The 15,096-nt window shown below is 35.7% G+C and overlaps 1 protein-coding gene and 1 pseudogene across 3 annotated transcripts in view; one reads left to right on the top strand and one right to left on the bottom strand.

Moving 5' to 3' along the window:
- STPG2 (sperm tail PG-rich repeat containing 2) overlaps positions 1–15,096 on the bottom strand; it is a 549,964-nt gene that overhangs the window by 505,256 nt on the left and 29,612 nt on the right. For all 3 annotated transcript variants that reach the window (XM_058721856.1, XM_058721858.1, XM_058721857.1), the window contains 2 exons: positions 13,023–13,135; positions 9,021–9,132 (listed from right to left, as the gene is read on the bottom strand). In XM_058721856.1, the coding sequence (XP_058577839.1) occupies positions 9,021–9,132; positions 13,023–13,135 (225 nt within the window). The remainder of the gene's footprint in view (positions 1–9,020; positions 9,133–13,022; positions 13,136–15,096) is intronic.
- Positions 4,095–4,376, top strand: LOC131506267 (large ribosomal subunit protein eL37-like; annotated as a pseudogene).

Genomic DNA, 15,096 nt, shown 5'->3' with positions numbered 1-15,096 from the left:
TCTCATATAAGTATTATTCACTAAAACATCCCTTTGAGAACTGCTTTTGCTGCAGCCATAGTTTTGGTATATTTTGTTTTCATTTGTTTCAAAATACCTTTTAAATTTTCCTTTTGATTTCATCTTTGACCCAATGATTTTTTTCTTTTATTATTTTTCCTTCTCATTTTTTTTAAATGACTTTTTATTCAAGTATAATTAACATACAGTGTTATAATTACTTTCAGGTATACAATGTAATCCAACAATTCTATACATTTTTCAACATTCATCAAGATAAGTGTACTCCTGGGGTGCCTAGGTGGCTCGGTCAGTTAAGCATCCAACTTCGGCTCAGGTCATGATCTCACAGCTCGTGGGTTCAAGCCCCACATCAGGCTCTGTGCTGAAGGCTCAGAGTCTGGAGTCTGCTTCAGATACTGTCTCTGTCTCTCTCTCTCTGCCCTTGTCCACTTGTTCTCTCTCTTTCTCTCTCTCTCTCTCTCTCTCTGTCTAATATAAATAAACATTTAAAAATTTTTAAAGATAAGTGTACTACTAATCACCTTTATCCATGTCACCCATTCCCCCACTTACCTCCTCTCTGGCAACCACCAGTTTGTTCTCTGTATATGAGTGTGACTGTGTGTTTTTGTTTGCCTTTTTTTGTTTTGTTTCTTAAATTCCACATATAACTGAAATCATATAGTATTTATCTTTCTCTGACTTAATTTCACTTGCAATATACCTTCTACCTCCACCTATGCTGTTGCAAATGGCAAGATTTCATTCTTTTTTATGGCTGAGTAATATTCCATTGTATATACACAACACATCATCTTTTAGCCATTTATGTATCAACAGACACTTGTTTGACCCAATGATTTTTAAGAGAATGTTGTTTAGTTTCAATGTATTTATACATTTTCCCATTTTCTTGCTATTGTTGATTTCTATTTTTATTCCCTTGTGGTCAGAAAAGATAGTTGGAATTATTTTGGTGTTCTTAAACTTGTTAAGACTTGTTTTGTGACCTTTCAAGATATGTATCCTGGAGAATGTTCAGTGTGCCTTTAAGTAGAATGTATATTCTGTTCTTGGGTAGAAATTTCTACATAGGTCAGTTGAATCTACTTGGTCTATAATGTTGTTCAAGTCAAATATTTCTGTATTCATTCCTACTATTTTGTATAGCTGTCAATTTTTGTCTTAAGATATGTCAATATTTGTTTTATATGTTTAGGTACACTGATATTGAGTACATATATAATCGTTATACCTTCCTGTTGAGATGACCTTTTGATCATTATATACCGACCTTCTTTGTCACTAGAGATAGTTTTAAACTTGAATTCTATTTTTTCTGACATACATAAAACGAACCCCACTTTCTTTTGATCATTATTTGCATGAAACATCTTTTATCATCCCTTTACTTTTGGCCTATGTGTATCTTTAATTCTAAAGTATGTCTCATAGACAGCATATCACTGGATCTTGCTTGTTTTTTTTTTTTTTTTTAATATATTCAGGCACTACAGGCCTTTTAATTGGTGAATTTGATGTATTTACATTTAAGGTAATTATTGATAAGTGAGAAATTTATTATTGCCATTTAAAAAAATTTTTTTCTTTGTGCCTTATAATGGTTTTATCTTTCTCTTCTTGTGCTCCTTTCTTACTGGATAATTTTTTGTAGTGATTTGTTTGTTTGTTTTTTCTCTTCATCTTTTGTGTACCTGTTATAGGTTTTTTCATGGTTAGCTCAAGAGTTATACAAAATATAATTATGACCTTCCATTTTAATTTAACTTTAATCACATACAAAAATACTAACCTTTTATTACCTCCACATGCATATATAGTTTGTGCTCTTATAGACATTTTGCTTCTTTTTAAATTGTGTGCCATTAAAAAATATATTTATCAGGACGCTTGGCTGGCTCAGTCGGTTGGGTGCCCAACTTCAGTTCAGGTCATGATCCTGCAGTTTGTGGATTCGAGCCCCGTGTCAGGTTCAGTGCTGATAACTCAGAACCTAGAACCTACTTCGGATTCTGTCTCTCTCTCTGCCCCTCCCTGGCTCAAACTCTGTCTCTGTCTCTCTCTCAAAAAAAAAATTTTTTTAATATATATTTTTAGCTAAAAATATATATATTTTTAGAGTTCAAGCAATTTACATACTATCTTTACTACTATAGTAATCTGTATGTGTTTATATATGTACCTTTATCTATGGAATTTATGTTGTCCTATATTTTCATGCTGCTGTTTAGCATGTTTTCAGTTTTAAGAAATCCCTTAAGCATATCTTATGAAGTAGGTCTAAGGGTGACAAATTCTCTTAGGTATTGTTTGTCTGGGAAATACATTATCTCCCTATTTTTAAGGAATGTTTCTGGGTACAGTATTCTTATTTGGCTGTGTTTTTTTCCCTTAGCACTTTGAATATATCCTCTCACTCTCAACTGGCCTCAAGGTTTCTACTGAGAAATAAACTTATATTCTTAGGGAACAGTTTGGGGGAGAGGAGTCTAATATGTGATGAATCAGTTTTCTCTTACTCCATTAAAAATTCCGTCTTTGCTGTTGACTTTTCATAATTTAAGTATAATGTGTCTCAGTGTAATCTCCTTTGGGTTGATCCTATTTCAAGACTTTTGAGCTGCATGAATACTAATGACCATGTCCTTCCAAAGATTTGGGAAGTTTTCAGCCATTATTTCTTTCTGCCCCTTTTTCTCTCTTCTCCTACTGAGATTCCCAAAGTGCATATATTGATTCTCACATAATGTCCTATAAAGCCTGTAAGATTTCCTCACTCTTTTTCATTCTTTTACTTTTTCTTTCCTTTGGATAATTTCAAATGAACTTTCTTTGAGTTGACAGATTCTATCTTCGCATGATTGAGTCTATTATTGAAGCTCTTTATTGCATTTTTTCATTTCATTCACTGTGTTCTTTAGCTCCAGAATTTGTCTGGTTATCTTTTGTGATTTCTTTCTCTGTTAAACTTCATATTTTCTTCAATTATTATCTTGATTTCACTGAGTTGTCTTTGTTCTCCTGTAGCTAAATGAGCTTTCTTAAAACAACAATTTTGAATTTATTGACAGATCCTTTCTTCGGAGCCAGTTACTATAATTACAGTGTTCTTTTAGTGGTGCCCTGTTTCCTTGATTTTTTTATGTGTTTCTTATAGCCTTGCATTGATGTCTGCACATTTGAGGGAGCAGTCACCTCTTCTAGATTTTATGGACTATCTTCAGTGGGAAAAGACCTATATGAGTTATTGTCAGGCCACCAGCTGAGTAGGGCACAATGGCTCTAACTCCAAAGGAAAGGGGAACGACCAAGGAGGTTTTGACTTCAGGGAGGGTGCAGCAGTATACACTCTATGAAGCTAGGACACCTGAGGCCAACATGGTCAAAAACCACAGGGTTCTGTGGCAGCACCAAAGGCTACTGGTCCTCAGTGTCAAAAGCCGCAGCAATTCCCCTGTTCTCCTTTTCCCCACAGGAGGAAGTCATGGCCAAAGGGATCCTCCTAGAGCTGGGTCTAGTCAGGGTCTTGGGTTTGTACATGGTTATGAGACATGAATGGCAGCTCCAGTCCTGGTGTCTCCTTCTCCAATGGAGGCACAATGGGATAGACTCCAGACAGCTCCATCTGCTGGATTATGCATCAGTGAAGACTGCAGATATCCTCAGTAGCAAAAGTTTCAGATATCCATGGTGGTAACAAGGGCTGCAAGGGTCCTCCTGCTGTCTTCACACATGGTAGCAAGTTACACTACTGAGATCCTTCTTGGCACCAAACTATGATGGACTGAGGGATGGTGTGAAGCACATAAAATGCCTCTTATACTTTTCTATGTGGCCATCCTGAGTTTGAGCTCCTAAGGGTTTATGTAGCTTCTTCATTGTACTCTAAGCTCTCCCATAGCTATTTTCATCAGTATGTAGTTGTTTATAGTTTGTTTCTTTTTGGGGGCGGAGGGGAGCGGAATGAGTGTCGGGACTCCTAGTTCACCATCTTCTTGATGTGACTTCCAGAAAATATTTTATGTTTAAAAGACTCATTTCCTCTCTTTGGTCTCAACCACAAAAACAAGATGACAAAAGGGACATCATCATTTGGAAAGCATCATAATAAGAACCACACATTATGTCACTGCTATGGCTCTCAGCCCTACCACATCTTCAGAAGTTGACCTATGGAAAATGTAGCTATCCTGCCAAGCAGAAGAGAGAATAACTGGAGTGCCAAGGCTAAAAGGTGAAATACCACTGGGACTGATCTAATGAGGCCTCTAAAAATTGTATACCACAGATTAAGGCATGGATTTTGTGAAGAAACAACACCTAAACCCACAAAGGCAACTGTTGCACATTGAAATCTTAAGGACTCCAATGATTAATCATACAATAAATGTTCTGGTTTAAAAAAAAAAAACTAATTTCCTGTATTCCAGTTTCCATTTCTGCACATAAGAACTTGGATGTCATCATTCCTCCCTAACAACAAGTAGAAACCCGAACAGAATGTAAACTCAAATTCTTCTTAGATCCATGAAAGAGCAAAAAACACAGGGCAAACCACTGCCCACAAGATCGGAGAGACAGACAAGCAAATACAGGGAGTCACAGCTTACCAGAGCAGAGATTTGCTCTGTATAGGAATACCTAAACTGTAATTGAAGAATTGCTGGAGGCCCAGTGAAGACAAATCTGAGAGGTAAAAACACCATGGGCCAAGTCATAGGGGAGGACCCCACAATCTGGTTTACTTCCAGGAGCTCAACTAGGTTCTCACAGTAAATACTGGAGAAAAACCCCTTGTGCATCTGGCAGGGGGAGAGGGAAAAGCAGCATTTTGAAATATACCAGAACATTCTGTTTTTCTTAACAAGATAAGCTCTCTGGAAAATCAAACTAACCAGAGCCCAACTTGCTGGCGCATTATCAGCACATAATTGACCTACAGAATGGAAATGCACAACCCCAGTCACCTCTAGCCTTCCACACAAGATAAAGGAAATACCTAACTCCAACCCACACTAGCCACTCTAACCCATCTAAGAGGGGGAAAAAACTGACAAAGACTTGTGAAATTCAGTCCAGTGCAGAGGCATGGGCTCACTAAAATACTAAGAGCTAATCACAGAACTAAAAACTCTTCCCCTCCCCCATACCTTACCACCACATTACTAAAGTCATATTTACAATACTAAATTTACAATTTACAATACTAAATACTAAATACTATTTACATACTAAAGTCATATTTAGTTTCTTTGCCTAATACATCATGTCAAGTTATACAGATAGAATTTTTGTATCCCCCCAAAATTCGTGTTAAACCTAATCCCCTATGTGATGTTATTTGGAGGTGGCACCTTTGGGAAGTGATTAACTCATGAGCACAGAGCTCTGATAAATGAGATTAGTGTCCTTATTTGAACAACAACAACAACAGCAAAGTCACCCAAGATAGCTCCCTTGCCCCTTCCACCATGTAAAGACACAGCAAAAAGATGACCTATGAACCATAAGTGAGCTCTCAACAGAACTGAATCTGTTGCCACCTTCATCTTGGGACTTCCCAGACTCCCAGAGCTATAAGGAATAAATTTCTCTTATTTATAAGCTACCCCATCTGTGATATTCTATTATAGCAACCCAAACAGACTAAGACATCTAGTTATTAAGAATAAATTACAACAAATATAAAAAAAAATTAGAAGAAACAGGGCAAGCATCAGAGCCAGACATGACAGGAAGAGTACCATCACCAGATGTGAAACTTAAAACAAGTAGGATTACTAGGCTAAGGGCTCTAATGAATAAAGAAAACAGAAGGCAAGAAGAGACGAGAACCACAAAAGGCAGAAAAAGAATGAATGAGAAAAATAGGAGCAAAAAACAAGGTCATCAAATAGAAAATAGTAACAAATGTAGTAGATATTAATCCAACTATATCAAAGATCCTTGAATGTAAATGGTCTAAATTTACCAATTAAAAGACAGATATTATATATCTATATCTATATCTATATCTATATCTATATCTATATCTATATCTATATCTATAAATTAAAAGCAAATAGAGAAAAACACACCATGCTAACACTAATCAAAGGAAAGCATGACTAGGTGTAATTTCAGACAGTACAGATTTCAAAGCAAGGAAGGTTATCAGGGCTAAAGAAGATCATTACATAATTATAAAGAGGCCACTTCTCCAAGAAGACAATTTTTAACGTGTATGTGTCTAACAACAATGCAGCAAACTAAATGGGGCAAAAACCAATAGATCTGCAAATAGAAATATCACACTTCAAGACTTCAACACCCCTTTCTCAGGCAGGCATAAAATCAATAAGGACATAGTTGCAATCAATAATATCATCAATATCAATAAACTAGATATAATTGACATCATTAATAGCAATGAAAGTATATATGAAAATCTAAGTTCCCATCTTAGGAAAACTTAAAAAAACAAATTAAATTGAAAGTAGGTAAAAGGAAAGAAATAAGTAGAATTAGAGCAGAAATCAATAATATTAAAAATAAATGAAAAATAATGAAAACAAAAGTTGGTCTTTAAAAATATCAATCAAATCTATAAGTCTCTAGCCAGACAAACTAAGAAAAAAAGAGAGAGGGCACAAATTACTGATATCAGAAATGAAGGAGGGGCGCCTGGGTGGCACAGTCGGTTAAGCGTCCGACTTCAGCCAGGTCACCATCTCGCGGTCCGTGAGTTCGAGCCCCGCATCAGGCTCTGGGCTGATGGCTCGGAGCCTGGAGCCTGTTTCCGATTCTGTGTCTCCCTCTCTCTCTGCCCCTCCCCCGTTCATGCTCTGTCTCTCTCTGTCCCAAAAATAAATAAAAAACGTTGAAAAAAAAATTTAAAAAAAAAAAGAAATGAAGGAAAGAACATCACTACAGATCTCACAAACATTAAAAGAATAAAGGAACATTATGAACTCTATGCTCATACATTTGATAAGCCTGATAAAATGGACCAATTCCTTGAAAAGACTCAAGCTTTCAAACTCACACAAGAAAAAATAGATGATCTGAATAGGCATATATCTATTTTAAAAATTGAATCCATAATTAATAACCTTCCTAAGAAAAGAAAGCACCAAGCCCAGATGGATTCACTGGTGAATTTTACCAAACATTAAAGGAACAACTTAGATCAATTCTCTACAAACTCTTTCAGAGGATAGAAGCAAAGGGAATACTTCCTCTCATTCTATGAAACCACCATAACCCTAATACCAAAACCAGAAAAAAAATTACAGATAAAGAAAACTACAAACCATTATCTCTCATGATTCCAAATTATACACTTTTTATCCTGTTTGAGATTTATAATTGTAATCCTATAAAAACAATTATATTATTCTATTATCGTGTCTTTTCATTTCTAGAAACAATACTTTTCATTGCTGATTGATATTCAGGGGAAGACTAAGGAAATCAAATGCAGAGAAAATTCTTATTGAAATAGTTATTGATTTTTCAGCTGTGAATCATTTATTTATCCTTACTCTAAATGGGTTCATTTAAAAATTTTTATTCTATACTCTTCAAAGTTTTTTTAAAATTTTTTACTTAAGTAGAGTTAATACATAATGTTACATTAGTTTCAGATGTACACCGTAGTGATTCAATTGCTCGATACATTATGCTATGCTTGCTACAAGTGTAGCTACCATGTGTCACCATATAACACTATTACAATATCACTAACTATACTCCCTTTCTGTCCCCTTTATTCTCATGACTTATTAATTCCATAACTATAAACCTGTATCTCCCACTCCCTGTCAACCCCCTCCACTCCTTTCCTCTGGCAACCATCAGTTTGTTCTACACATTTATAGGTCTGATTCTGCTTTCTGCTTATTTGTCTAGCCATTTGTTCTGTTCTTTTAAACTCCACATATGAGTGAAATCACACAATATTTCTCTTTCTCAGTCTGATTTATTTCACTTAGTAGAATATTCTCTACGTCCAACCAGGTTGTTGCAAACAGCAAGATCTCATCCTTTTTTATGTCTATGTAATAGTCCATCATTCAAGTTTTTATGTTTAAATATAAAAAATATACTGAAGAGGAAAAAAAAAGTTCCAGGGCTTTATTTGCCTACAATTTCTAAATAAGTAAACTGAAGAAGCATAGCTACAAAAAAAAATGTAATGGAATTTTGGGTTTTATATTAATAAATATATACTATCCAGAAGGAGGATGAAAATCCCATGTACAAATCAGACCATACCAAGAATATTATGCTTAGTTCTAGTATCAGATTAAAAAGAGAGACAGACAGAGAGGAGACTTACAAACTACTTTAAGAAGATCCCTAGAGGGGTGCCTGGGTGGCGCAGTCGGTTAAGCGTCCGACTTCAGCCAGGTCACGATCTCGCGGTCCGTGAGTTCGAGCCCCGCGTCAGGCTCTGGGCTGATGGCTCGGAGCCTGGAGCCTGTTTCCGATTCTGTGTCTCCCTCTCTCTCTGCCCCTCCCCCGTTCATGCTCTGTCTCTCTCTGTCCCAAAAATAAATAAAAAACGTTGAAAAAAAAAAAAAATTTTAAGAAGATCCCTAGACAACTTCAAAGGAAAATAAACTATCATGAAGTTAAATAATAAGAATAGTCAAAAATAGTTAGAACTTTTATCCTTACTAGAAAAAGACTAAAAAGAAAGCATAGGAAGAGGAAGAAAAAGTAGGCAGAAAGCAGGCAAGTTTAGGTCAGTTTAAGAACGAAATTGTAAGAAACAGAGTTGTCCACTAGTGAAACAATAAACCTTAGGGCTAGTGAGTTCTTTATCACAAGAGGTGATCAAGCAGAGATGGTAATCACTTGGAGATTTTAAGTATAGTTCCTTCAGCAATATTCACTGAATAACAACTAACTACCAGGCATGATAAATCCAAAGACTACTCTAACCTTGTAAGTATCAGAGTCAATGATCTTAAAACATAGAAAGTAGATGAACTAGCTACATTTCAACTTACCTTTTTTTCCTCCTGCTGTATTATTACTTCATAAAATCGTGGGAGATATGAGCAATGATTTTGCTGTTGATCTTTCTTGATATTAATATTTTCATAATGAGGTGTCTTTTTCCTTTAGAAAAGTCAGAAAGAAATTGAGGAACTCTCAATTGCAAATACATAATTATTTACTTAAGCAAAGAGAATACTTTTACACTAATGTTTCCTGCTTAAAACGTATGCAATAATGAGGAGCCTGGGTGCTCAGTCAGTTAAGCGCCCAATTTCAGCTCAGATTATGACCTTGCAGTTCATGAGTTCAAGTCCTGCATCAGGCTCTCTGCTGCCAGCACAGAACCTGCTTCAGACCGCCTGTCCCTCTCTCTCTGTGTCCCTCCCCCTTTCTCTCTCACTCTCTCTCAAAAAATAAAATAAACATTTTTTAAAAACGTAGGGGGAGCCTGGGTGGCTCAGTCAGTTAAGCGACTGACTTTGGCTCAGGTCATGATCTCATGGTTCGTGAGTTCAAGCCCTGAGTCAGGCTCTGTGCTGACAGCTCAGAGCCTGGAGCCTGCTTTGGATTCTGTGTCTCCTCCTTCTCTCTCTGCCCGTCTCCCACTCGCCTCTTTCTCTCTCTCTCTCTCTCTCTCAAAAATAAATAAACATTAAAAACAATTTTTTTTTTTTTAATTTTTTTTTTTCCAACGTTTTTTATTTTATTTTCGGGACAGAGAGAGACAGAGCATGAACGGGGGAGGTGCAGAGAGAGGGAGACACAGAATCGGAAACAGGCTCCAGGCTCCGAGCCATCAGCCCAGAGCCTGATGCGGGGCTCGAACTCACAGACCGCGAGATCGTGACCTGGCTGAAGTCGGACGCTTAACCGACTGCGCCACCCAGGCGCCCCAACAATTTTTTAAAAATCTGATACAGCAATAAGATTATCTGGGCATTGGGGTGCCTGGGTGGCTCAGTCAGTTAGGTGTCCGACTCTTGATTTCAGCTCAGGTCATGATCTCAAGGTTGTGAGATGGAGCCCTGGAGAGATTCTCTCTCTCCTTTCTCTACCCCTCCCCTGCTCATTCTCTCTCTCTCTCACAAAAAAAAAAAAAAAAAAAAAAAAAAAAAGATAATCTGGTTATGTTGGTTAGTTCTGCATTTTCCAATTCAGAGCATTATAACAAACCTATATTAATAATTACACCAAATAAAAATATAGGATGTAGGATTTATGTCCAGAGGTTTGTTTGGTTTAGGGTTTGTTTGCTCATTTTTATCCAGAGCTTAAATAAAAAGTTACCAAAAAATTTTTCCCGTGAATTCCATTTAACAGAAAACATCTTTCAAATTTCAAATCCCCTGATATCTCAACTAAAACGAGAGGGTAAAGTTCTATGCTATTTATAGCACAAAATTTAAAAAAAGGCATAAAGACCTTTGAAAACAAAAGAGAAAGCTTTATTTTTCTCTGAAGATTTTTCTCTGAAACCACAACCTCAAGAAAGAATAAGAAACTAAGTAAACAGTGATTAGGAGCCCACAAGCTTCAGAATCAGACATCCTGATGTGAATCCTAGCATTGTTATCTATTAGCTGTGTGACCCTACACAAATCATCTTACTTCTCTAATCTTCAAAGTAGATTCTTCACCTAATTGGAAATAGTAACAACCAATTCTCAAGATTGTAATGATTAAAGTGGATAATATAGGTGAAGTGTTTAATGCCATACATGGCCCATAAGTACACAGTAGCCATTAGCTATTATTATTACAAGAATTATTATTTAATAGCTATACTGACTATACTGTTTTCTCCATTTCTTAAACAGAACATCCAAAAAAAACCTCATATTAAACATTTCTAATGAACTGTACTGAACATAAGCATTTTCAAAAACAGATTAATAGAAAAACATAAAAACAAATGTTTAAGTCACATAATTGCAATTATTTTCTTTGACATTGCTATGATTTAAATATACATTTAACATCTCAGTTCACTGGTAAATGCTCACTTTGTTGATTCTTTTCACATGAAATTCAACAAATTAACTTGTTTTCAAAACCTCAAATAGTTGTATGGATTATCAAATTTATATTTGGGAGATCAGAAAGATCACATATCATTTAGGTTGGTGTCTTTCCCAAAAAGAGACCTAGAAGTTTGTCTTTCCATTTACAATTCAATGACCAAGTATCTCCACTTTTATACTATATCAGATCTCCCAGAACAATTCTCACTTGATCAATAAAGCAAAAAAGTAAAAAAAAAAAAAAAAAAAAAAGTTAAAAACGGGTAGAAATGTCAGTTACCAGAAGGAACCAAGACAATTCCAACTAAAAGGTACAGTGAAGGCAGCAACACCAAAGAGCAGACAAATTATGGAAATGGTGACATAACTGAAGCAGTCTGGAATGCAATCTATATGAGTACATTCCTACAAGCAAAAGTGAAAAATGCAAATGGAAGAAGAAATGCAGGAAATAAAAAAAGCTCAAAGAGAAAGTAACATTACAAAGCCAGTAATTAGAATGGGAGTGGGCGATAATTCAAGAAACAAAAGAAACAGGAAAAACTACCAAGCAAAATCAGAGCAACACGGTTAGACAGAGTCCTGGTTATGCCTGAAGTATTTAGTCAGAAGTGTAGTGAAATGGAAAGAAAGCAATCATCAGAGAACCACATACCTTTGAAAAGGTTAATTTTGCTTCATGTTAATTAAAACTCAATAAAACTGATGAGAAAGTAGGCAAAGCAAGCAGGCAGACAGACAGATTAAACAGACAGATAAGCAAATCAGCCAAAATGGAAGAAAAAAGACAAGATTAGGATACTGAATAACAAAAGCATATGTCAAGGGGATGAGCAGAGTTAGTAAAACCATTTCACAGACTTTGTGTTGTTTGGAAGAATGACAAAGATATTAAGTTTAGACCTCATTAAGCTAAATGTACATATTAAAGTTCTCATGTAACTACTAAAAGAATAAAAGTACAAGATGTACCTCCCATATTAGGAGAGTGAAAAAAATGAAAAAGAAAAGAGAACAGGTATAAATTCCCCAAAACAAGAACCATGTTTTATTCTTTTAACTCTCAGTTACTATGTTTAGTACTAGCACATAGCAAGAATTCAAACAATGTTTGTTCAATGAATGAACATTAGCAAGGGAGTCCAAGCAAGACAGCCTAAGCTACATCCACCACTGGCATATAGATGAGTCTAAATCTGTGTAGGAAACTAGTTAGATAGGTAATCACTGTGGGACTTCTTAGAAGAAAACTCATTCTATGAGAGAAAAAATCAGGCAGATAAGCTGGATCCTGTTTAAAATTTTTAACAATGAAAGCAGGTGACAGGTTCTGAGAACAACATAGTATTGTTTCTCAATTTTCCCTTCCATGTACACATGTCTAAGGCCTTACTGTAGGAGGAGAGAATAAAGATAGAAAGACTTATTTGTCTGGAAATGCATTTCTTAAACTTCACAAATATAACTTTCAATCTGATGCTATGGCTCTGACCCTGCCACCCCCCACCTCCAATGAGAATGGTTTATAAATCTATCATTTAGTCAGAAGAATGGACACCAGAGCCAGGGACAAGATAAATACTGAGTCATCTTCTTTTATATTTTCTCTGATCTTCTGTCCATATTTTAGTACTCAGACACATGGGCTGTACAATTACAAACAGACCTCAGTTAAAGTCTAGCTCTGTCACTTAACAGCCTCATGATCTTAAATGTTAATTATTTTTTGACCCTTGCATTTTTCAGTTATAAATATGTATAACAGTGACTACACAGAGACTTGCAATGATTAAATGAGGTAATACATGTAAAGCAGGTAACACAGGATCTGGCTCGCAAAAAAAGCAATAGTTTTCATATAGCCTATTCCAAAATATAATACTTCTTGGAGTTTTTCATACTGATTTGTCCTTTCATAACAGCCTATCCTAAATTATTAGAATACTTTCCAGTCAAGAACTACATTAAAAGCATATTTCTTTTACTTACTGGACTATATCATACTGCCCAGGACCAGGCCCTGACTTCATAGGAAACTGGAGTCTTCCCAAAGAGTTGCCAAAATGTATCCCCTTATATTTCAAAGTTGCATTGGCAAAATCCTTAAAAAAAATTAAGAAGGTGAACATGAGACATAGTTTAAAAGAGTCGTGAAACAATGTTTCATTTTATTTGGGTCTAAATCTAAAACAAGGACAGCCTTAGTCAAGGGGGTTCCACTAACAAATGCTAAAGTCTCCTTCAACCTAAGTTTATTGCCGCTGTGCCCCATCCCACTCCTGACTCAGCCAAGACTCTAGGGAAAAAGTATGTCTAGCTTTAGTATATCCTCAATCAATATGAACGGCTTTGTCTTGGCAGTGCACGAAGCAATCTAAAACCTTAAGGGCAATAAAGATGAGCTTCTCATTGTTTAACAAAGTGAGGATGGGGCAGAACTGTATGATTTAGGGAATAGAAAGTCTGTTAAAAATGATCTTAATTAAATAGAAATTAATTTCAAGAAAGTAAATTCAAATTCAAGTATCACAGATATTAGAGAATTTCTAATTACCTGGTATTTAAAACTATAATCTATTCATGTAAACTTTTCAAAAAGTAACAAACACATGACAAACAAATTAAACACTACGCCTGGTTCATTTTCTCAATGCTTGAGGTCCAAATCAGTTCTTTAACACTACAGAAATTATTTGTGGTATGAGAAATCAACCATCATGTTTCCTTTGCATCCCCTGTAATGTCAATTTTTTAAAATCAAGCTGATGAACAGCCACTTTTATTTTTTTTTTATTTTTTAAATGTTTTTATTTATTTTTGAGACACAGAGAGAGACAGAGCATAGTGGGGGAGGGTCAGAGAGAGGGAGACACAGAATCGGAAGCAGGCTCCAGGCTCTGAGCTGTCAGCACAGAGCCCTACGGAGGGCTTGAACTCAAGAATGGGAGATCATGACCTGAGCCGAAGTCGGACGCTTAACCGAGTGAGCTACCAGGTGCCCCAATAAATGTCAAAATTAAGCATGACCCTGAAAAGTTCACTTTAGAGAAGTTAAAGGATCTGCTTTCATTAGAAATGAATAAAATAATAAAATATAACATAAGAACAGTAATCTCTCTTACAGAAATTCTTTTTTGTTGACCTAATATATTCTAAATTGAGCAATCACTTAAGAATTTTTTTAATCATTTTTTAACCAATGGTAAAAGGTAAACTCTATTTTTTAATTCATATTTGTAAAAACATACCTTTAAAATAAGCTTGGATAAATACTCTAACTTATATACACATAAAAAAATGAAATCCCCATAATAAACTTGTAGGTTAACTGCATAAAACAGTGTCACCCCTTCTACGTGACTATTACTCTTCTAGAATAGTTAGACCAACCTCTGTCAATTATCATAATTGATATATAAATAATCATTAATGATAAATCATAATGATTTCATGATAATCATAATTGATAAGTAAATAATCATTAATGAAATAAATAGCACTATTAGTGATGGAAAGTGTAATTCCAGTTCAAAATGGTGAATCAAACCCCACATCTGCCCAACTCCTACCAAAACTTCAAAAGGAGTGTATAAAATAGACACAAATTATCAATGCTAGAAACTAAGAGAAAGTGTTATTCACATGCCAAAACTTCAATGAATTTCTGGGAAATATAGCACAGCAGAGACTATAACTAGAAAAGGAACTTATTGTATATGAAAAGAACCTCCTCTGAAGCTTTTGATGATCCCAAAGAGACAGAAACTAGAGATAAGGATGGACTCGGGTGGTGGGAGCAATTCTCAAAATTCCTTGCACCCTTTGAGATTTGTGCCAGGGCCATTACGTGAAGTGATGAAAGACAATGTTAACACCACTCTATTCTTGGCATACATGGTTGAAAATAAATTGGAAGCACAGCCATTGCCTCCAAGGAGGACACACTTTCTATTTACAAAGGCACCACTCCAGAAAGCTTCAGGACACCACAACAAAATCCAAAAAGAACCTGGTACAGCACTAAAATTCCCTACTATGTCAAAATGCCTTTTACTCCCTAGGA

This window comes from Neofelis nebulosa, chromosome 3, assembly GCF_028018385.1.
Source record: "Neofelis nebulosa isolate mNeoNeb1 chromosome 3, mNeoNeb1.pri, whole genome shotgun sequence".
NCBI classification, from domain to species: domain Eukaryota; kingdom Metazoa; phylum Chordata; class Mammalia; order Carnivora; family Felidae; genus Neofelis; species Neofelis nebulosa.
Note: the sequence above shows the minus strand (reverse complement) of the source record. Positions and strands in the feature narration are given on the sequence as shown.